We start from the raw sequence: 23,447 nt of genomic DNA on the forward strand, positions 1-23,447 counted from the left end.
AAGTTAGGATAACTTAACTGCAAAAAAAAAAAAAGTTCTCTCAACCATCTGACAACAAAAATACAATAAGAGGCTTCAGTTTACAAAACTTTATTATTAAAAAGGTCAAATAGTTTTGGTCAGGAAAATTCTCTCACATGAAACTATGAAAACAAAAGCATTTTCATTAAGTTTATTCCAGTCAGAAAGCACAGAATAAATCCAGTTTCATCCCAGTACTGTTTGGTCAAGACAGCCCTGAAACAGATTTGCTTGTTTGTCTGGACCTTGTGTGCAGGTTGGGCCAGGTCTGCAACGAGGCAGCTGGGTCTGGGAGAGCATCTCAGGTCCTTGTGGTAGTAACACTTTCCCAATAGAAGACATATATCTCCTGCAGCCAGGCCTGGATTCACCAGTGGACTATTACATTTGATCACTTTTTATTAACATTTCTTAGAAATTTCCAACGTTAGACCTGTTTATCATTAAGTCTTTAAAAGCGGTATCAATTTGGACTGAGACACGTCTCTTCTTATTGGACAGAAAACAGGAAGACAAGCTTTCTAATTCCAGTCTGGACAGGAAGTTGGAGACAGAAGGAAGTGGGATGAGTGTTGTATCCAGACTGTACACCAGTACAAACTGCACCACAAAACCGACACACACCAATCAAACAAAGTCAGTGGACACCGTAATTTCAAAAGATCAGTTTGAAGAACATAAATAAATACATTGGAAGTCTTATTGCCTTTCGTGAGGTTTGTTTCAGTGTTTCAACATAATCAAGAACTCTACAACCACGAGTGTGTGGTAACGGCATCAACAGGGACCGCAGAAAACCAGTGTTCAGTCGCATTGACTACTTCATCATCTAAATCGTCATCTTCTTCCTCTAGTGCTCTTAGGAATGTATTTGAAGCCAGAATTCATATTTGCAGAACATGTGAACAGCAACAAGTAGCAGGGATATACATGGTTTCTTTCTCTATCTTGGTTCTCATCATTCTACAATTTGCTCCTCTCGCTCTCTCGCTCTCTCGCTCTCTCGCTCTCTCTCTTTGTCCATCCCCATCCTCTACCCCGTAGTTAGGCTGACCAGTGTTAGTAGTATCTGGGCCAGCCAGTGTGGTCAGAGCAGGACTCTGCCACGCCGGCCAGGGAGGAAACACTTCCAGTAAAGCCCTGGAGTGTTGCATGCTGGGACGCTGTGAGGACAGAGAGAGGAGGGTGTAATTACACAGGGAGGGGTCGACAAGGTCCGCCTTGATTGTCCTTCTGTTCCCTGTCAGAATAGAATTGGGACCACAAGGCTCGGCTGGGGGGGGGGGGAGCAAACATTCATGTCTCTAGTGCCTTTCATCTCCTTCTCTGTGTTGCTGTAGGAGTACAGCTGTGACAGCAGTCTGGGGAGAGGGGGGGGGGGGTGGGGCGGGAGGGGGGTCAGTGGTCTCTTTGGGGTGTAGATGTCCAGCTGTGAACCAGCCAATTACAGGTTGGGTTAATTAATTAGAAGGGGACCGAGCCAGGCGTGTGTGTGTGCGTGTTCCAGTCCTGCACAGTCCACCGTGGCAGTAGCTGTCCTGTAGGCTAGTCCTCACCCAGACGTCTAGACGCAACCGTACTCGTACCAGACGGTCTGGGGATCGTCGTTGGGGTCCGGGGAGGAAGGAGCGGTCTTGGGTGGCTCCTCTGTCCCACAGCCCCCCCCGCCCCCCTCTGTCTTCTTCAGCAGGGGAGAGTCGGACGTCACCCTTCCCTCCGCCTCCGACTCCTCCAGACGCAGAGCCGGCACGGCCCGCACCGGCGTCACCATGGCAACCTCCCCGCGATGCTGCTGTGGGGTGGATCGTCCCTGAGACAGGCTGTTTCGATTGGTTCCTGACCTCCCCCCTGCTGCGCTGTGGCGGTCCGGCGGCAGGGACAGCGAGGACGAGTGGTGAAGGGGCGGGGCTAGGGGGGAGTACCCTCCGTCTCCATGCTGATTGGTGGTGGGGCCTGCCAGTCGGGCAGACAGGGGGCGTTCCCTCGCCCCAGAGCCCGCCCCGGGCCTCCTCACAACGCCCTCCTGGGTACCGTCAGGGCGGAAGCTGTCCGGCCCGTTGGACCGCAGCAGGTCAGCTGACGCCAGGCTGAAGGTTCGACTCAGACCACTGCCAGCCCCGCCCCCCTGGGACACGGGGGAGTGTACGGAGGAAGGTCGGCCCACAGGTGTCCCCCCTGACCCCCCCAGCCCGTTGCTGGCCCTGTGAGGGAGGGTCTGAGAGTTAGAGGAGGGAGGGGCGGAGTCAGGCAGACGCATGCTGGGCTTGACGCTCTGGCCTGGCTTGTTAGCCACGCCCCCTGTCTTAAGGGTGGGGGTGACGTAGCTGGTGGGGGTTTTGGCGCCGTCCCGGAGGGGGGGGGTCCGGCCGGGGGGGGCACGGTCGGGGGGGGCACGGTCTCTCTCTCCCCCCGGACCCCTGGTGAAATATTCAGTCATCAGATCTTCTCTGCTGCCTGTCTGCACCTGGATGGACGAATGGACACACGTGCACACACACGTGCACACACACGCACACACACACACACACACAAACAAATAAACACACAGGGTTAGATACTCCAAACTTTGCAGCTTCACATACTCTCCTAACCCTCACTAACTTCTTTTGTCAGGGGATTTTAAACTTCCTGGATTAGTGACATCAGCATAGCGCTAAGGGGCTGATCCAATCAGAGCCCGTTTGTTTACAGAAGAGACAGAGAGACTAATCTCTCTCTAAACACTAACTGGGTAGACCACAGATGAGTGTGTGTGAGAGTATGTGTGCGTTGTGAGAGACTCCATCATGCAGTTACCAAGTAAAACATGTTTACAGCGTAGCAGGTCGTAAAGCCATCCATCTAAACACACACATGCACACATACGCTCACACAATTATCTAAATGGCCCTTTATCTAAGCCAAACTACTGGCTAATCTAATAACTGAGACAAAAAGCCTTAAAACAAGCTGTAAAACAAACAGCACAATTGATGCCTCCATCCTGCTTCCTTCCTTACAAACACTATCACATTTCATGCAGTCCGTCAATTACTCTTAATAACTTCATCACAGATATCATCATAACATGAAGCACAATTAGAGGCCAGAAAAGTACCAGTGCTTTATAGTCTGTAGAAACCTAAACACACACACACACACAACCAAGCTTCTCTACAATGTTAATGCTAATGCTAACCTGTCCTCGGCCGTGATAGGACACATGAGTTTGTGGAGGCGTGGTCAGTACTCACGGTGGGTGGGGACAGAGTGTTGCTCTCATACAGGAACTCCTCCAGAGTGACCATCTGGCTGCCGGGGGAGGACGGCCGAGTCCGGCCGGGGGCGGGGGCGAGGCCGGGGCGTGCCGAGCCTCTCTGGGGCGGGGGGTCGTAGGGGAGGGTGGAGCTGCGGGGCAGTGCCTGCTGGGAGGCTTCCTGGGTGAGACCTGCCACGTCATCACTGGACATGCTGGCAGAGCGACCCTGCAGCCGCTCCACAGAGTCTGACAGACACACACACACAGACAGGCAGAGAGAGACAGACAGACACACACACACACAGACAGGCAGAGAGAGAGACAGACAGACACACACACACAGACAGGCAGAGAGAGACAGACAGACATACACACACAGACAGGCAGAGACAGACAGACACACACAGACAGGCAGACACAGACAGGCAGAGAGAGACACACAGACAGACCGAGAGACAGACAGACAAGCAACAAGCAAAGAGACAGAGAGGCAGACAGACAGGTAGAGAGACAGACAGACACAGACAGGCAAAGAGAGAGAGACAGACGGACAGACACAGACAGGCAGAGAGAGACAGACAGACACAGACAGACCGAGAGACAGACAGACAAGCAACAAGCAAAGAGACAGAGAGGCAGACAGACAGGTAGAGAGACAGACAGACACAGACAGAGAGACAGGTAGAAAGAAAGACAGACAGACAGATAACAAAGACAGTTAGGCTATTATATGCTCAGACATGCTTTTTGAGGGTAGAGCTTAAACAGTAAATATCAGTGCAGACATGGTATGCAGTGCTTCTGGTGGTGGTAGTGGTATTTGATATTTAAAGAGCAAAGAGCTGGAGTTACATAGTGACAATGTAGTACTGTAGTCACAATGTAGTACTATAGTAACTGTGTAGTACTGTAGTCACAGTGTAGTACTGTAGTCACAATGTAGTACTATAGTAACAGTGTAGTACTGTAGTAACAGTGTAGTACTGTAGTTAAAGTGTAGTACTGTAGTAACAGTGTAGTACTATAGTAATCTAATATAACAGTGTAGTAACAGTGTTGTGAGGTAAAGTTGTCACCTCGACAGTTTACAGGAGAGTTGCTGCTGGAGGTGTTGTGGCTGAGCTCGGCAGAGCCTGGTCTATATCCTGTACACACACACACACACACACACACACACACACACACACACACACACACACACACACACACACACACACACACACACACACACACACCAACACAGATAATGAGGAGCTCAACAGATTGAGGGAGAAAGTGTGTCTTGACAGAAAACCCAAGAAGGCACTCAAGGAACTTTCCACAAATCGATCCAACCGCTCCTCTACCTGCGTTTCCATGGAGACCAGATCCCCCCAGGGTGTCGGAGGAGAGCAAGTGGGCGTCGTCGTCGTATAGCAGACCTGGGGGAGGGGAAGGTCAGGCAGCACAGAACCACAACGACAGTTTGGAACTTTCTTTGCTTAAACCAGAGTAACTCGTTGGTGAGACAATGTTCTGTTGTATGCTGCTTTACTGTTTGTTTACTTCGAGTCCCATCATTCAACTTTAACCAACCACCCGTGCCAGTGTTAAATTAATAGTGCTGTTTATATTCCCTTCCAGATACATTATACGGAGCCATAGGTAATGAAGGCCTAGTGAGGCTATTGTAGCCTCCGGCCTCAGCTTGCTTCCTGCTGGATTGTGTGTGTGTGTAGCTTCCTGCTGGAGTGTGTGTGTTCCCTGTAGACGGCTGGGTCGTGACTGAGGTACTCTCCAGGAAGCACAGAGGCTCAGAGCAGCCCCATTGGCTGATGACGGACCAATCAGCGCCATCTGATTTCAGAAAGGTGTGTGTATGAGCTGTGTTGTGCCTAGATACAGTATAAAGCCGGTGTGACACGAGGATAGTCGGTGGCAAAGCAGCAAGTGACATTGTTGGAAAAAGGTAATGTACATTTTAATAATTTAAATAGTCTCAGATTTGATTCCTTAGTTTTTTCCTCCTCATTCACACACACACACACACACATTCAACATGTAAACCAGGCTGTGCTACCTCGGGTCCTGCGACTGGGCCTGGAGCCAGGGGTGAGAGCAGGGGTGGAGGTCTGGTTGGAGGGGGTGAGTGCAGGGGTGGATGTCTGGTTGGTATGGGTGAGTGCAGGGGTGGATGTCTGGTTGGAGGGGGTGGAGTATGAGACGGCTCCCAGCTCTCCTCCTCGCCTCCTGGAGTAGAAGTCTTCAGCTGCACCCCCGTTGACGCTCTCACTACTGCCCCCTGGTGTCGGGTACAGCTTCCTGCCACTGGAACCTCCGTGGTCACCTGACACATAAATAACAGGTGTCTCACACTGACGAACCAATCACTGAACCCTTCCTGTTGAAACATCACACACAGAGTTTTCACGTGACTCGACAGCGCTGCAGACAGGACACGGTAAGAGCAGGGACACACGTGTGGAAGGAGGATAGCATGTAACGCGCACGTAAGCAGCCTGGGCAGCATGTGTCGTGAACAAGGTTCTTTTCTCAGGACATGAGGAGGTGAGACAGGCAGCAGGAGAAGACCAGGGAGGGGTCAGACAGGTAGGGGGAGAGGAGCATGGACGGGTGAGACAGGTAGGAGAAGACCAGGGAGGGGTCAGACAGGTAGGGGGAGAGGAGCATGGACGGTTGAGACAGGTAGGAGAAGTGTCAACAGAACAATGTGAGACAGCATGGTGACATCTGGGGGGGAAGACAGACACACCATCATGTGCTCAGTTACTACAGCTCTGCCAGAGACTGGCCCTTTCCTTTATCGGTCAACCCCCCCCCCCCCCCCCCCCCCCCCCCTCCTTTCCCCTCTCTACCTCTTCTTCCCCCTCTCCTCCCTCCCCCTCTCCTCCCTCCCCCTCTCCTCCTCCTTCATCCCCCTCTCTCATGCAAGCAGCCCTCGTGTCCTCTCACCTTACATACAGTAGATTTATGATTACTGTCTAGATTACACTAGCTCTGAGTGATGGCCCCAAGCCACCACCACTTACTAGATTAAACCCTCCATCCAGTCTTACACACACAGACAAGCTCACAGAACAAGCCAGGACACAATGTCCACACACAGGTGCGCACACACACACGTACACGTACACACACACGTACACACACACGCATACAGACAAAGCCAGCTGTGGTAAAGCTGTCTGCAGTAGGAGCTCCAGGCTGGCAGGACTACTTACTGCACGGTCTAGAGTCCAGACAGGCCAGGATAGCTACAGGCCCCTCAAGAACCTGCTCACAGTTCAGACAGTGTGTGTGTGTGTGTGTGGGGGCTTGTGTGTGTGTGCCTTTTTCAGGGAGAATACTAATAAGGGCTAATAAATAAAAGTATGGAAGAGTGGATGGGTGAGTACAGATAAAGATGACAAAGATGTTGAAGATGATGATGATGATGAAGGTGGCAGCGGCATTAGAAGGCCTCGCCAGGCACCAGAGGTTCGACAGAGCAGGTGGTGATGATGTCAGAGGAGGACCAGAAACGCAGCCTCCTGGAGAGAGAGCCCCGAGCAGGGGAGGTCCGGGGGGGGCGCTCCTTCTCCTGGCTCTTACTGCGCAGGAACCTGAACCGCTTGGCGGCCAGGGGGGCCGAGAGGGGGGCCAAGAGGGGTATGGAGAGGGAGCAGGAGGGTGAGGTCGAGAAGGGGGCTGGGGAGGGGGCTGGGGAGGGGGCTGGGGAGGGGGCTAGATGTGGCGAATGTGTTATGTTACACACACACAGAGATGAGGGATCGTATGAAAAGGGAAAAAGAGCGAGTGAAAGAGAAATCTGTTAATGGTGTGACTCTTTACCCATAGAATAATACCCATACAACCCAACAGAGACAGTAAAGGCGTCATGGCATGCAATAGACCCCAACTCTACTCTAGTAAACATGCATTAGAACCTAAGTAGAACCAACAGAACCAGTCATCATGCTGAGAAAGAAAACCAGATTGAAAGTTTTGCGGGAGAGAGACTGTGTGTGTGTGTGTGTGTATGTGTGTGCACTGCCCTCTAGTGGAGCACAAGTTCCGTCCATGTGTTGGGAAAACGTGGGGTTTGTTAAGCGGGTGGGTTTGGGTTTGATGTTTATTTGTATGTTTTTCTTGATCCAGTGATTTTTCCAAAGTAGGAGGTGGTGCCACCTGCAAACACAGCACAAACATGCCTGCCTGCCCAGCCAGCCCTTTCACACAGCCTGATCAAGGTTCGGGAATGTTGCGCCTTTATGCTGCCTCGCAGTTCTGTGTAAAACCGTCATCAAACCGGCAGTGGAGGAAGTCACAGAGCTGAATGTGTGTGTAGAAGAGAGAGCCTGGAGAGAGAACACACACTAGACCCCAACGCTGACCACACTCCTCTGATTCCGGAACGCCAGCAGGCCATAAGAGGGTTATTACAGGATCTCTAATACTGCAGGATCTCTGCTTAGAAAGGACTTCTTACTGACTGTCATATTGCCTGTCTGTCTGACTTGCTGTCTGTCTGACTGTCTAACTCTAACAAACAGTCTGTCTAACATACAGTTTGTCTAACATACAGTCTGTCTAACTGTCTAACTTATGGTCTTGCTGTTCGACTTACCTCTGATGGAGTGGGTGGAGGTCTGTGAGTTATTGAGAGAATTGTTGTGGGTGTGGTTTTCCTCGGGGGTGTCCGGTCCGAGCCGGGACTGGCGAGGGGGCAGGGGCGGGGGCGGGAGAGGGGGGAATCCGTCGGGGTAGTCCAGAGTGGGGGTGTCTGGCAGGGGCAGGTCGGTGGCAGACCGAACCCTCTCTCTGGAGCTGCTGTCCTTGCGAGGTTTGATGAGCTTAGCCAGGGCTTTAGCCCCCACCCACTGGCTCTTCCTGGTGGGACAGACAGGATATGAGGTCAGAGGTTCACACAGGAAAGGATGGAGAGGAACTTGGAGGATGTGGAGCTACCAGATCATAGCCACTCTATACTGCGCCTGTTTGAACAGTACAGAGTACTGTGAGTTCTGCATTCTCATCTGGCTCAACCAATGGGATCCTAAATGTTTTTATTTTCACAGTGCACACCTGATTATGCTTTGTGTTATCCTCCTTCCCTACATCTTTCCCTCACTCCCTCTCCCACTCTTCATCTCTGCCAGTAGTTTAAACTGGAGAGGCAGCACTGTCTCCTGCCTGCTGACAAGCAGAAACCTAGAGACGTGTCATACTTCTTGGGCGCAGGGTCGTAGAACTTGTACTGGTCCATGATCTTCTCCTCCAGCTTCTCCTTCTGACGTCGTAGGGTGTTCAGCTTGTCTCTGCGGAGCGCAGGGAGAGGAGCGTTAACACAAACACTCAAGTAGGAAGCTACCACCACTCAAATGTTGTGTTTATCTATCCTACAGCCCCAACACCTAAAATCAAACCTGTACCCTACATTTAAGCCTAAACCTAACTCCTAAACTTAAAACTCCTAACCCCAACCCTTAATGTAATTCTAACTAACACTATTTGTAGCTCCAGCCACCCTAAAAAACCCTAGAAGTAGCTACTTAAGTTTCGGGTCCCCCACAAATGTTCCCACAAGGTCAATATTTTCTTAGTTTACCATCCTTGAGGGGATTTCTGGTCCCCACAAGGCTAGTAAAACAAGCCCCCCCCCCACAGACACACACACACTGACATGTAGAGCTTCTGCTCCTCGTGGTAGTGCTCCTTGCTCTCCATGGTGCGCTCCAGCAGGGTCTGGTTCTGCTGACTCAGCATCTGGATCTGGCTGAGCAGGTGGTGGTTCTCCTCCTCCAGGTTCCCCTTCAGACGGGTCAGTAGCTGCGCGCACACACACACACACACACACACCCAATGTTAATACTTTTAGAAACACACACACACAATATTCGTACTTTCGGAAACACAAACACACACAATGCTCCTACTTTTGGAAACGCACAAACGCGCAGAGCCCAAACTCACACACAAACACACACACCCACATAAACACGCTGGCTCTCTCCCTCTGAGGTCGTACCTCACAGTGGTTGTCCAGCTTGGTCATGGAGATGTCCAGGCCCTGGTGCTGCTCCTTCAGCTGGTCGTACTGGGCCTGCCAGCGGTTGACCTCCAGCTGGGCTGAGTTCAGGGAGGTCTTCAGCTCCTTGGTGTGCAGTTGGAGACCCTCGTACTCCTTAGTCAGCTGGCTCTGGGATTGGTTGACCCTGAGGGAGAGGGGAGGGGTTAACGGTGAAGTGGAGGGTTAATGTTGACAGAAGAGGGCTTGTTAAGAAGCACGCGTCATTCATTAATAATACATCGGAATATCAAACGTGTTTATTCAAAGCGACATACAAGAGATTCAAACCTGCAATCTATTGATCTGCAGTCAAATTTACATTTACATTTAGTCATTTAGCAGACTTACAGTAGTACAGGGACATTCTCCCCGAGGCAAGTAGGGTGACGTGCCTTGCCCAAGGACACAACGTCATTTTTGGCACGGCCGGGAATCGAACTGGCAACCTTCTGATTACTAGCCCGCTTCCCTAACCGCTCAGCCACCTGACGCCTCAAATGCTTTACCACTGAGCTACTTAGGTCAACCAAGCTATTACATGACCAGCAGAGGGCAGAACTGTATCCTGTATGGTTGGAAGGGAGGCTTCACGACAATGTTGAGTGTGTACTGTGGTGGTGTGTGTGTGTGTGTGTGTGCGTGTCTGACCTGCTCAGCTCCCCCCTGAGGCCTGAGTTCTCCTCCAGGAGGATGCTGTTTGTGTGGATCTGCTCCTGCAGACTGTGTCTATCCTTCTCCAGAGAACCTTCCAGATCCTCCAGAGCCTCCTTCTGCTGGAGCATCACCATGTACCTGGAGGAGCGGAGGAGCAGGGGTGGAGGGAAAGCAGGGGCGGAGAAGTGGAGAAGGAGTGGAGGAGTGGAAAAGAAGAGTTGGCACAGGAAGGAGCGTGAGTAAATGATGGGGAGGAGAGCAGAGAGTAGGAGGGAGTGGGGGAGAGAGAGTGGGACAGTGAGAAAGAGGAGGAGAAGAGAGAGGAGTTAAGGTCAGGCAGCATGCTTTGTTCTTAGGGTGAATGTGTGTTTACAATGGGAGCATGTGGTGACTAAATGTATCCCCCTCTCCCAAGGCCAGGCTGGCCGTGCAACTCCCCCCTGGAGCTTGTTACACAGACACACGTGTGACTACAGTATCATGAGGGCTGCCCTGACCCGCTTCTGGGCCTCAACTGTGTGTGTGTGGGTGTTGGCCTTACTTACATTTACATTTAGTCATTTAGCAGACGCTCTTATCCAGAGCGACTTACAGCAAGTACAGGGACATTCCCCCTGAGGCAAGTAGGGTGAAGTGCCTTGCCCAAGGACACAACGTCATTTGGCACGGCCGGGAATCGAAGTGGCAACCTTCGGATTACTAGCCCGATTCCCTAACCGCTCAGCCACCTGACTCCCATACTTGGCCTGCAGTGTGTGTGTGTGTGTTGGCCTTACTTGCTCTGCAGGCTGCGGTGCTCCTGCTCCACAGCCCTCTGGCTGGTCTTCAGTGCTGCATGCTGGGATATGAGGTGCTCGTACTCGGCCGCCTGCCTCTCGTGCACGCTGAGCAGACGCTCGTGGTCCTGCAGGACCCCCTCGCGCCCCGCCCTCGCCTCCTCGCGCTGACGCTGCCACGCCTCCGACTCCGCCTCCAGGGCCGACACCTGACCCTGCAGCACGGCATTCTGGGCCATGAGTGATGCACTCTGGGAGCTGAGGGTGGAGTTCTCCACCTGGGGGATGGAGGGGAGATGTTAGCGGTTGTGTCTGGAGGTCTGGAGAGTGGTTGTCAGTGTGTGTAACCGCAGCTTGACGTTTCTGTGTGTGTGTGTACCTGCAGCTTGACTGTCTGGGTGTGTAGAACAGTGTTCTGTACCTGCAGCTTGGCTGTCTGGGTGTGTAGAACAGTGTTCTGTACCTGCAGCTTGGCTGTCTGGGTGTGTAGAACAGTGTTCTGTACCTGCAGCTTGGCTGTCTGGGTGTGTAGAACAGTGTTCTGTACCTGCAGCTTGGCTGTCTGGGTGTGTAGAACAGTGTTCTGTACCTGCAGCTTGGCTGTCTGGGTGTGTAGAACAGTGTTCTGTACCTGCAGCTTGGCTGTCTGGGTGTGTAGAACAGTGTTCTGCTCCTGCAGGTTGGTGGTCTGTCTCTGCAGTGCCACCGTCTGGCTGTTGAGCTGAGAGTTCTGGGAGGCCAGCTGTCTCTGCTGCTCCTTCTGAAGCTGCTTCTCTGTCTGCAGCGCTGCATTCTGCACGCACACACACACACACACGCACAGGAATTACTTCATTTTGTTCACTTTCTAACAGAGACTCAGCATGTCAATAAACAGGCTGACACAATATTCCGTACTCCCTAAGCCAATCAAGTCATTTCATTCAAAAGAGGCTCCACCCCTTCCTGTTCCGTCCACCACTCACGTTTTTCTCGATGTCTATGAGGCGGTCTTTCAGCTTGAGCAGCTCTGCTGTGGCCTCCCTCTGTTCCACCTCCCACTTCTCCACCCCCTGCCTTGACCCCTGACCCTGCAAGGCGGCATTCTGGGAGCTCTGGCTGTGGGCCTGCTCCTCCTCCTGCCGCTGACGCAGAGCCTCCAAGGTCCTCTTTACCTGCACACACACACGGATACTGGATATGGGATGGGGAACATGTATACCATGTGTGCTTGTGGGTGTTTGTGTGTCTGTGTGTGTGTGGGGGGGGGGGAGGGGTTGTGTGTATATGTATGTATGTATGTGTGTGTATATGTGTGTGTATGTGTGTGTGTGTGTGTGTGTATGTGTGTGTGTGTGTGTATGTATGTATGTATATATGTATGTATGTATGTATGTATGTATGTATGTATGTATGTATGTATGTATGTATGAGTGTGTGTAATGTGTATGTGTTTATATGTGTGTATGTGTGTGTGTGTTTGTGTGGTCCTCACGGTGCTGAGCTCAGTGCGGAGCTGCTGGTTCAGGCTGCTGGACTCCTCCAGACGTGACTCCAGCCTCTGGATCTTCTCCTCCCGGATCTCCAGGGTCTTCTTCAGGGTCGACTCGATCTTGCTCTCCAACAACCTGTACTTACTGATGGGTACAAACAGACAGACAGTCTCATGATGACCAGACTTTCCACTAGAACTACAAAGACTTGAGTTTAATGATCTATTCGTTCAGAGGGTCAGTCATTCATGTGATGGGCAAGGTCAACTGGATGTATCTGATGGCAGGGTCCTAGAGAGGGCCACAGGACAGGGGACTGTCCCCTGGGTCTGGAAGGACATCAGTGTGTGGCAGGGCCAAGGAGGAGACACCAGGAGGAGACACCAGAAGGAGACACCAGGATCAGACCAGAGCATGTTTGACTGCTGCTGTCTTCCCTCAGGCAGAACTGTGCCGTTACTGTAGCTTGGGACACTGGAAACCCCAGCCAAGTGGTGGAACCAGATATCTTTACTCTCTTACACACACACACCCTCTAACGGATTACGAAACAGTATAGGAATGTGAGAGTGACTTCAGCAGAGTTTTAACCCAATAGTGTCTCATAGTGCATAGTATAACTTGAACAGTTAGAGAGAAAAGGTCTCAGTATTAATGATGAATTCACTTTACAGGACTACCTCTCCCAGGATATAAATATCAGAAAGAAAACAAATCAATGAAGCACATGGGAAACTATCAGTCCTTTTGGAGCCACAAGTCCTGGGTTCAGCTCACAACCAGACTACAACTCCTAAAAAGACTACAATTCCATGCCACCACTCAGAGAAAGGCAACCAACCATCTGCTGTCCAGAAAACATTCCACAGGAAATGAATCCAGCAGTGGTCTGTAATCTGCCACTTCTGAGGGCGAGTCATAACTATAATAGGGCAGAAATAGACCTATAGCAGCACACTGCACATGCCATGGAGATACATTCTGGGCAGGGTCACTCTGGTTCAAACCACCACACAGAAAACCAGCATGCACATGGGCATCAGTACCAAGACAAAGAAAGGCACACAGTGAGTTAAATAACGGAGAGAAGGTTTGAAGACCACACAGACGACCCAAGACTCACCCTTGGTACCTGGCATGGCAGGTAGGGGGCAGCGTGGAGCGGGTGACGACAACAAGCTAAAGGTTACCAAGCAGCACTAACAGGGTTCAGGTGGGAGTGTGTGTGTGTGTGTGTGTCTTACTTGTCCTCCCAGCTGTGTTCCTGCTGCAGCAGTTTCTCTCGGTTGAGGCCCATCTTCTCCAGCTCCTGGCTCAGTGTCTCCAGCTCGTTACACTGCTGCTGCACCTGCAGTTTCTCCTTCACCAGCTCCTACACACACACCCCCAACAGCAGGTCAGAGCAAACCCACAATAACAGCTACTGACTAAGTGTATGCATACCAAACCCCAAAGGCTATAATATCCTTCTCCATCATCTTAGAATCTAGACCTGGTCCTCTGAAGACACAACTGTTGTTGTGTAGCCTGGTTGCTGCTCGATGGTGGGGTGTTTTTTTTCCCTCAACCCCTGACCCCCTGACCTTTAACCCCTACCCCTGACCTATGTCCCCAACCCCCTGACAGACATGTTACCTCTCGTAGCGTGGCCAGAGTCCGCTTGTCGATGGTGGCCTGTTTCTGCAGATCCTTGTTCTCCTTCTCCAGCTCCTTGACCCGCCCCGACACCTCCTTCAGCCTGTCAAGCTCCTTGCTCAAGGCCCCGCCCTCCTTCTCCAGACCGGCCAATCGCAGGGTGCTCTCCTCTAGTCCCGACTCCTTCTCCTCCAGCTGCTGCCTCAGACGGCGTCCCTCCTTCTCCAGCTGCTTCCTGTCCTTCTCTGATTGGCTGAGCTCCTGCTCCAGCACTCTCTTCTCTTGCTCCACACCCTCCAGTCTCTTCCCCTCCTGGCGAAGTTCCTCCACCTACGTTCAAGGTCAATTTACGATCCATGGAAGGTCATCAGACATCAAGTAAGTCCCAACAGTGTTTGGGATTTGAACCAGCAACCCTTTGGCCCGTGCAGTACACCTAACTGGTCCACCTACCTCCCTGCGTAGCTGCTCCACCTTGGCCTGGCTCTGCCGGGTCTCCCTCTCCAGACTCTGGCTCTGGCTAGTTCTGGTCTCCAGGGCCTCCTGCAGCCTCTGGGTCTCCTGGGTCAGACTGGCACAGCTCAGCTCCAGCCTCTCAGCCCTCTTGGCCTGACCCCTCATCTCCTCCAGTGCCCGTGTCAGCTCCTCCCGCTCCTTCTCCATCTCTTCCCCCTCCACCTGCAGCTGGCACAGGCGTGCCGAGGCCGGCCGGAGGGTCTCCACGCTCCTCCTGAGCTCCATGTTCTCCTCCTCCAGGACCCTGTGCTCGGCCTCCAGGCTGCCCAGCCGCAGGCTCACGTTCTGGGCCGTGTCGGCCAGCTTCTTCAGCCGGCGGTTCTCCTGCTCCAGCTCCTCCGTCCTCTCGCAGGAGATCCTCAGGGAGGCCACCTCCCTCTGCAGCGCCTCCCTGCTCCTCTCCAGCCTCACCACCTCCCTCTCCAGCTCCTCGCAGCGCTGGCTCCTCTCGTTCAGGTCCTCCAGCTCCTGGCTGGCCAGCCGTGCCTGGGCCTCCAGGCGGGTCAGCTTGGTCCCCGTGTCGGAGACGGTCTGGTGGAGGACGCGGTTCTCCGTCTCCACCTCTCGGACCCGCGCCTCGCTGTCGGCCTGCGCCCGCTGGCGGAGCGAGCTCACCGCCTGGCTCAGGTGCTGCTTCTCCTGCTCCAGCTCCACAATCTGGGGAGAGGGGGGGAGGGATTCAATCAAACAAGAGTGAGATAAGGCCTTTTCATGGCTTTATTGAACAGAGATAGATACAGAAAAACAGGAAATGCACAGGAGAGAGAGAGGAAGACATGCAGAAATGGCCGGAAACGAACCCGGGCCGCGGCGTTTGGGCCTCAGCCCGTATGGTAAGCGCTCCACCCATTGAGCAACTCAATCTAAAAAATTTGATTGAGTTACCCAAAGTGTGATCCCTGTATGTTCCCGTGAGCCTGCTGTGTTGGTGTGTGTGTGTGTGTTCTCCTCTACCTGTCGGTCTTTATCAGTCTGTAGTTTCTGCTTCTCCTTTTCCAGCTGCTGCTTGTCCTTCAGAAGCTCCTCCCCCAGGCTCTCCATGTCCTGATTGGTCTGTTTCTCCTGATCCAGCAGGGTCTGCAGACGCTCCAGCTGCAGACACACAAGATGGCCGCCGGTCAAGGTCACACAGAGCCGCAAACAGGCACGCAATGACAACAGACAACGAGATGACAACACAGGCAAAAGTCCTTGTGAGCCTGTGCTTGGGAGGTTTGCGTGGACCAGTGTTTGGCGTGTCTGTATGGGTGCAGTCTAACGGTGTCCTACCTTTTTGCTGAGAGCCTGGTTGTCCCTGTCCAGCTCCAGGCTGCGTAGCTGGGTCTCCTCCAGGGCAAGCGAGGCCTGCCTCAGCTCCTGGATGGTGCTCTGCAGGCCCTGGTTCTCCTTCTCCAGCTTGAGCAGACTGCTCGCCGCACACTCGTTCATCTCAAACACAAACGACTTCCGGGCTGTTGGGGAGAGAGAGAGGAGCGGTTAGGACTGGTTGTGTGCATGTGTTTGTCCATGTGTCTGTGTTCGTGTCTCTATGTGTGAGATGGTGTGTGTGTGTGTGTGTGTGTCTGTGTGTGAGATGGTGTGTGTGTGTGTGTGTGTGTGTGTGAGATGGTGTGTGTGTGTCTGTGTCTGTGTGTGAGATGGTGTGTGTGTGTGTGTGAGATGGTGTGTGTGTGTGTGTGTGTCTTACTGTCGTTGCTGTCGTTGTTCTTGGCCAGCTGCTCCAGCTCCCAGCCCAGGTGAGTAGACTCGTTCATGCTCTGTTTCTGGGAGATCTCCAGCAGCATGTTCTCCTCTATCAGCTCCTCCAGACGCTTCTTATCCCCGTCCCGATCCTGAGGGGAGCAGGAGGGTTAGCACACACACTCCCACCTCCTACACACACACCCCCACCTCCCACACACACACCCCAACCTCCCACACACACACCCCCACCTCCCACACACACACCCCCACCTCCCACACACACACCCCCACCTCCCACACACACACCCCCACCTCCTACACACACCCCCACCTCCCACACACACACCCCCACCTCCTACACACACACCCACCTCCTACACACACCCCCACCTCCTACACACACCCCCACCTCCCACACACACACAGGTGTCTCACCATCTCCATGTCGTGGAGTTTGGAGCGGAGCTGCAGGCTGTCCTTCTCCAGCTCGTGCAGCTTGTCACAGCGCCCCCTGGCGGCGCTCAGCTGCTCCTCCAGCAGAGCCTTGGTCTCCAGCAGGGTCATGTTGTCCTCACGCAGCTCCTGAGAGGCCAGGCCACAGCAAACGCGCCGTTTGGATGCTTGTGAGCATTGCGTAGGTGAGATAATCATATGTCTGTGTGTCTGTTGATCTGTGTGTGTTGGTCAGTGTGTGTTGGTCAGTGTGTGTGTGTGTGTGCGTGGCTCCCACCTCCACCCTGGTCTTGTAGAAGTGGACGTCGTGCAGCTTCTCCTTGCAGCGCCCCAGCTCCGTCTCCAGGCGGTCCACCCTGGCCGCCTTGTCCCTCAGGGCGTCCACCTCGTCCCGGTACACACGCACCGAGCGGGCCTCCGCCTGCAGCTGCACGCTCTGGGAGAGAGGAGGGCAGAGGAGGAGACAGGAGGAGAGAGGAGGGCAGAGGAGGAGACAGGAGGAGAGAGGAGGGCAGAGGAGGAGAGAGAGAGGTGAGGAGGGGTGGAGAGCTGACAGATATAAGTGAACTGAGAGCAATTGTAAACAAAAAAATATTAATAAAAAGAAATACAAAATTAAGAGTGGAGGGATGAATGGGGGGAGTTTGAGAGAAGAGACATGAAGAAGAAGAGGAATAGAGGGATGTTGAGGAGGAGGAGGGATGGAGGAGAGATAGTGGGAGGAAGTACAGCAGAGGGATGACCAAAAGCGAGAGGATGGAGGAGAGAAGAGGAGGGGTGAAAGGATGGAGGAGAGGTAGGGTGGAGGAGAGGTAGGGTGGAAGAGAGGTAGGGTGGAGGAGAGGTAGGGTGGAGGAGAGGTAGGGTGGAGGAGAGGTAGGGTGGAGGAGAGGTAGGGTGGAAGAGAGGTAGGGTGGAGGAGAGGTAGGGTGGAGGAGAGGAGCTGACCTCCTGCTTGAGTCTCTGCAGCTCCTGATCTAGACGCTCCACCTCGTGTTTAGAGTCCAGGAGCTGCTCTGTCTTCTCCTCCCTGACACACACAGGCACACACACACAGGCACACACACAAAGACACACACACACACACACACACAGCATTTACAGTTCAAACCCACATCATCAGCTTTAAACACATAATTACACGCCACCACATATAATTACACACACACGCACACGTTTAATTGCCCACACACATACGCGCTCCCACACAGCCCCTGCAGGGCTGGCCTCTCATCACAGCTGCTGATCCTGAGAGCATGGAATCCCTCCGCTAAACTTACAGCTCTTGTCGCGACCGTCTGAGTTTAGACTTTGTGTCAGCCAGCTCCACAGACAGGTGTTGCTTTTCCTCTTTGGTGAGCACGGCCCCGGGGCCCCCGGAGCCCCGCAGGCCCCCCAGGGAGAGGTCCCTCTCTGGGCTGAGGCCGGGGGACTGCTGGGAGGCCAGGTAGTCCCTCTCCTGGGTCAGCTCCACGATCACCTGGGGTGGGGTCGGGGGTTCATGGAGATGGAATCATCAAAGGACAGCTAGACTAACCGACCCATTCATTTGTCCATCCCTCCACCCATCCGTCCATCCATCTATCTCTCCCTCCATCCATCCCTCCCTCCACCCATCCATCCATCTCTCCCTCCATCCATCCATCTCTCCCTCCATCCATCCGTCCATCCCTCCCTCCCTCCACCCACCAATCCGTCCATCTCTCCTTCCCTCCCTCCCTCCCATCCTCCCTCCCTCCACCCATCCCTCCCTCCCCCGTACCTCTGCAGCCTCATCCCTGTGGTCTATTAGCTTGCGGAGCTGCAGGGCCATGGTTCTGGATAGGGGGTCCAGCTCCTCAGCTGGTAGCTCCCCCCCCACCTCCAGCCAGGCCAGGTCCAGAACATTCTCCTGGTTGTGGGTCACCTAGGGGTCGAGCAATTAACTAATAAATGAACGAATAAGCAATTAAATCAAATAATGGGTTAACCAATTCAGTCCCACTCCTGCTCCTCAAGGCCTTTCTCCCAACCCTCCACCCCTCCCACTCCTCCACTCCTCCCACTCCTCCACCCCTCCTCTATACCTCCTGGATGTGAGAGACGATGGCAGCCTGGGTCTGGATGTCCAACACCTTGATCTTCTCAATCATCTCCTCCTTCCTTTCACACTGAACACACACACACACACACAAAATAAGACATACAGAGAGAACATACACACTCAAATATACACACACAATAAACTTGTTCTTGAGTTCACACTCAAGAACTACAGCTAAGCTAACAGCTAAGCTAGCTTCCTGATCAGGCTGATCCTCCCAGCATGCTCCTCTACGACAGAGATTAGGGATGAGGAGAGGAGGAGGGGAAAGAGGGAGAAAAGGAGGGGAGAGAGGGAGATGAAAGAGTAAAGTTGGAGGACAGAGGGATGACTTTATTGGGCGAGCCTGGGCTTGATTTGCTCATTAAGATTCTATAGAGAGATGGTAGAGATCTGGTACAATGGGGATGGGAGTGGTATACAGCACTGCATATAAAGCTGAGGTAGAGGACATAAGGTGTGTACTGTTGATAAGAACATGGGGGGTATTTAAGGGTGCAGAAAAATATCTGAACTAAAAAAACAGCCTTTCTCATGACTTATAGAACAATTGTAAGTATACCGGATGCAACCTAATCTCCACAGTGAATGTGATCCAGGTGCAAAGCTGTTTAGCTGCAACGTTGTGCCTTTTGGTTCCACAAACAAAAACTAGGAGAGAGATCTGCTTTGTTGCTTTTCCGTCTCGCTCATTCCGCCTCTCCCAGAAACCAGAAAAACAAGTGCAGGTAGAAGGTCAAAGAGAGGGATTAAAACAAGGGAGGCAGGAGAAAGAGGAAGTAAAAAGACAGATAAAGGCTTGGGAGAGCAGAGCGAGAGAGGGTGAAAAAGAAAGGAAGAGTGAGGCGAGGGGAGGACAGAACAGCCAGGAAGAAAGAAACAATAGCCCTCAGAGGCAGTGAAGAGAGGGGGGAGAGAGAGAGAGATAGAGAGAGAGAAGATGGGGCATGGAGAGGCAGAGGGGAGTTGAGGCAAGGGGAGCAGGGAGGGAGGAAAGGGTGGAGGATGAGAAAAGGAGAGGGAAAGGCAGGGCACAGGTGGCTCACAGGTTAACTCATCAGAGGGCCGTGGGCCACCCCAGAGCAGACTGCAGGGAGCCTACAGCCCCCCCCCCCCCCTGTGTGTCTCTCCTCAGAGCACACTGCAGTCTGCAGCCTGTCTGAAGAGAGAGCTTTGATGTGTGACAGTCTAATCACATGGGTGGGATTAGGGCTGGGGGCGAGGGCTAGGATTGGGGCTGGGCCTGGGGCTAGGACTGAGGGTGGGCCTTGGGCAAGATTGGGGCTGGGGCTAGGACTGAGGGGGGGCCTTGGGCTAGGATTGGGCCTGGGGCTAGGATTGTAGTAGGGCCTGGGGCTGGCAGGTATTGATCCACAGGCCTGCTCTGACATGCAGAAAAGCACTGCACCGACACAGCTAAGACTGCTTGGAACAGGGGCAGGTGGAGCATGACAGGAGAGTAAAACTGTATGAGGCAGGAGACAAACTGGGGGAGGGGGGTGAGGGCATGGAGGTAGGGGAGTGGGGTGGAGAGGAGAGCAGAGGGAAAGGGATTACCAGTGAGGGCAGGTGGAGCAGGTGGGTTGTTTGCCAAAGTGGGTACACCCACCTGTGTACATTTCCCCTGTGGTCCTAATCTACTGTACCTGCTGCACATCTGTGCAGGGTGCATTTGGTCGTGTTTGTGAGCGATGGGTGTGTTTGTTTCCGTTACCTGGACAGCACAGCCCAGAATCAGCAGCAGCAGCCTCCTGATTTCATCCATGCTCTTTGCTGTGGAGAAAGTGCAAACACAGGGTTAGGCCAATGTGTGTGTGTGTGTGTGTGTGTGATCCTGGGACTCCTTAAAAAGAGCCTCAGGAGGCGATGTCGTCATGGCAACCTCAGGGCCCAGCCCTGCAGACCGAGGGAGGCTGTTCAAAGAAAGGCTCTCAGTAGAAACAGCTCCACCAGCCAATCACCTCTCACCCTGCTACTTCCTCATCCTGCGACCTATTGTTCCTGATTGGTAAACACACTTTTGTTTGAACCAATCAGATAGGATCTAGATAAGGGCCGCCCATGGAAATAAGCGGGGTCTGATGTAAAGATACAGCAGTGGAATGGTACAGGAAATAACATGCAAAACATACACACAATATTCATCAGTCTCTATCGGTCTACTGAATTTGCACTGAAAAAAAAGGAACGTACTCAACAATCAGTGAAAAGGATCACTAGACCCTCTTGATTGGCTGAGACTACAGAACTTATACCCTCCTCACACCCCATTTCATCTGCTCTCCAGCCAATCATAAATCTCTTAGATGTGTGTGTGAGTTACCTGAGAGAGGGTCCTTGGCGATGGTCAGGACATTGGGCAGGGGCATGAGAATCAGCTGCTGAAGAGTCTCCTAGAGAAACAAGGAGAGAGAAAGTCTAAGAGCCCCAAGTATCTGGTCTACAGTACAGTATCTGGTCTACAGTACAGTATCTGGTCTAATTAGTTAGTATAGGTTTATAAGGTTAGTATAGGTTATGATGTGAATTATGTGTATTTAGAGGTTTAGTATACTGTGTATTATTGTATATTAGGAGGTTTACTATATTTTTGCTTATCATAGATGTAATCTATATTCTGTGTACTTATATGTTATGCCAGGTTGCTTTGCGTTGTCTTGTCCTAAGAATTTCAGTGCCCTGTTCAGTGGTCTAACCCTGTGTTGTTCTGTGCATTTGACAATAAAAGACTTGAACTTGATTTCTGGTCTACTGTATGTTATGGTGTCTTCCATGGAACATAGGAGCTGTGAAAGGACAAAGAGTAGAAGGAAGATGGGGGAGAAGAGGAAGAGAAGGAGGACTAGAAGGAGAATGGAGGAGGTGGGGGAGGACTAGAAGGAGAATGGAGGAGGCGGGGGAGGAGTCTCTGGCTGAGACCCCCCCAGTAGAGGGTTAACATCAGGAGGCCAGACAGGAAACAGCCTGGAGGTCAACAGGAAGCCATGAAGGTGGGAACAGGAAGTGTGAACAGACAAGACTGAAAGACAGGAGGACTTGTTTTTAAAGAGGTCAGTTAGGAACCAATACTGTCTGTCTGCAATAATGACCCCCTCCCAGAGAGAGGAAGGGTTAGGCTTTCTAACACACACACACAGGAAAACTGGCCTGTGTACGTGTGGGTATGTTACTGCACAGAGTACCCGTGTCACAGTGTGGAGAAACCTGACCTTGGCTACAATGGCAACCGTGGCAACATACTTCCAACACACACGATAGGCAGGACCCGACATGTTTTATTGACCATCCTCTAAAAGGACCTATGTACACACCTATACTGTACCCTCACACGCACACACGCACACACACACACACAAAGCCAGAGGGCTCATTTGGGTTGCAGAGGTCTGTTGCCATGGCTGTGCTGTATGGAAACAGTTGTTCTAATTTACCATCTCCTCACATCCTCTGTCACACTAATAGAGAAGCCGTTTATCAGAGCCTGACTGTACAGGACTCTGGATACGGGATATGGATAAAGGATTTGCCTCTGATCTAGGACTGTACAGGACAGTAGGAGAGAGATATAGGGTTAGCCTCTGATCCAGGACTGTACGGGACAGTAGGAGAGAGATATAGGGTTAGCCTCTGATCTAGGACTGTACGGGACAGTAGGAGAGAGATATAGGGTTAGCCTCTGATCCAGGACTGTACGGGACAGTAAGAGAGAGCTATAGGGTTAGCCTCTGATCCTGGACTGTACGGGACAGTAAGAGAGAGCTATAGGGTTAGCCTCTGATCCAGGACTGTACGGGACAGTAAGAGAGAGCTATAGGGTTAGCCTCTGATCCAGGACTGTACGGGACAGTAAGAGAGAGATATAGGGTTAGCCTCTGATCCAGGACTGTACGGGACAGTAGGAGAGAGCTATAGGGTTAGCCTCTGATCCAGGACTGTATGGGACAGTAAGAGAGAGCTATAGGGTTAGCCTCTGATCCAGGACTGTACGGGACAGTAAGAGAGAGCTATAGGGTTAGCCTCTGATCCAGGACTGTACGGGACAGTAGGAGAGAGATCCAGCATGAGGCTGAGATGCAGGATCTGTGGAGCAGGATCATCCTGATCTCCAGCAGCACCAGCAGCTCAGGTGTGTCCCAGACCAGCTGCAGGGCTGACAGCATCATGTTCCACAGGCATCCTCTCACCTGGGAATGAATAACAGCCCTGACACCAGACACGGTGTGTGCGTGCATCTCTATGTGCACCTGTAAGTACACACAGTGTGCGTGTGTGTGTGTATCAGACTGCCTCTCAGCTTACACCTGGTGTACAGTGTACTGTTACAGTATCTTGCAGGTGTTAGTGAGTTCTATGATGCATAGAGAAGACACCAGGTCAGCTGATAGACTGACAGAAGCTCCCACCCCGAGCACACACACACACACACATATATAAATGTGTGCATACACACACACACACACGATAATGAAATAATACATTCCATTATAGATGAGGGGGGTAGATACATTATACATGCAGGACACATTATACCTTTCCTTCTCTCCTCTCTACGTCTGTCCTCTTCTGTCATCTCCTCTCCCACCATGAACTGAAGAATTTTCCTTTTTGCGGCAAAACCCATTTCCTGTTTCCTGTTCCTGTGTTGCCCCGTTAGCCTGTAGCAGCAGCTGCAGTAGCGTAAAGACTAACCATGACACCACTAAGTGAGTGGCAAGTCTAACAACACCTTTATGATGAACATCATGTCACTGTGTATCATCATGCTGTACAAAATCATCTATATGCCTACAGTATATAGACCAGGGTTGTGAGCTAGCCAGGGTTGTGCGGCACAAGTTATTTGACACAGTACTGTCAATAAGAGACC

At 52.3% G+C, this 23,447-nt stretch overlaps 1 protein-coding gene across 2 annotated transcripts in view; it reads right to left on the bottom strand.

Moving 5' to 3' along the window:
• Positions 1-74: 74 nt before the first annotated feature.
• Positions 75-23,447, bottom strand: part of ccdc88c (coiled-coil domain containing 88C) — a 31,188-nt gene continuing 7,815 nt past the window's right edge. The window contains exons 4-31 of one of the 2 annotated variants that reach the window (XM_067243105.1): positions 20,904-20,973; positions 20,295-20,353; positions 18,564-18,647; positions 18,260-18,403; positions 17,778-17,977; positions 17,446-17,527; positions 16,775-16,933; positions 16,480-16,626; positions 16,049-16,193; positions 15,631-15,812; positions 15,316-15,453; positions 14,299-15,018; positions 13,846-14,175; positions 13,455-13,582; positions 12,213-12,354; positions 11,704-11,892; positions 11,370-11,531; positions 10,739-11,016; positions 9,957-10,100; positions 9,267-9,453; positions 8,922-9,067; positions 8,467-8,556; positions 7,866-8,128; positions 5,319-5,585; positions 4,606-4,680; positions 4,336-4,404; positions 3,255-3,505; positions 75-2,485 (exon numbers count right to left, since the gene is read on the bottom strand). In XM_067243105.1, the coding sequence (XP_067099206.1) occupies positions 1,586-2,485; positions 3,255-3,505; positions 4,336-4,404; positions 4,606-4,680; positions 5,319-5,585; positions 7,866-8,128; positions 8,467-8,556; positions 8,922-9,067; positions 9,267-9,453; positions 9,957-10,100; positions 10,739-11,016; positions 11,370-11,531; positions 11,704-11,892; positions 12,213-12,354; positions 13,455-13,582; positions 13,846-14,175; positions 14,299-15,018; positions 15,316-15,453; positions 15,631-15,812; positions 16,049-16,193; positions 16,480-16,626; positions 16,775-16,933; positions 17,446-17,527; positions 17,778-17,977; positions 18,260-18,403; positions 18,564-18,647; positions 20,295-20,353; positions 20,904-20,973 (5,751 nt within the window). In that variant the 3' untranslated portion in view covers positions 75-1,585. The remainder of the gene's footprint in view (positions 2,486-3,254; positions 3,506-4,335; positions 4,405-4,605; positions 4,681-5,318; positions 5,586-7,865; positions 8,129-8,466; positions 8,557-8,921; positions 9,068-9,266; positions 9,454-9,956; positions 10,101-10,738; positions 11,017-11,369; positions 11,532-11,703; positions 11,893-12,212; positions 12,355-13,454; positions 13,583-13,845; positions 14,176-14,298; positions 15,019-15,315; positions 15,454-15,630; positions 15,813-16,048; positions 16,194-16,479; positions 16,627-16,774; positions 16,934-17,445; positions 17,528-17,777; positions 17,978-18,259; positions 18,404-18,563; positions 18,648-20,294; positions 20,354-20,903; positions 20,974-23,447) is intronic. The other variant, XM_067243106.1, reaches the window with a different exon arrangement.

The sequence above is a fragment of the Osmerus mordax genome, chromosome 9 (assembly GCF_038355195.1).
Source record: "Osmerus mordax isolate fOsmMor3 chromosome 9, fOsmMor3.pri, whole genome shotgun sequence".
NCBI classification, from domain to species: Eukaryota; Metazoa; Chordata; class Actinopteri; order Osmeriformes; family Osmeridae; genus Osmerus; species Osmerus mordax.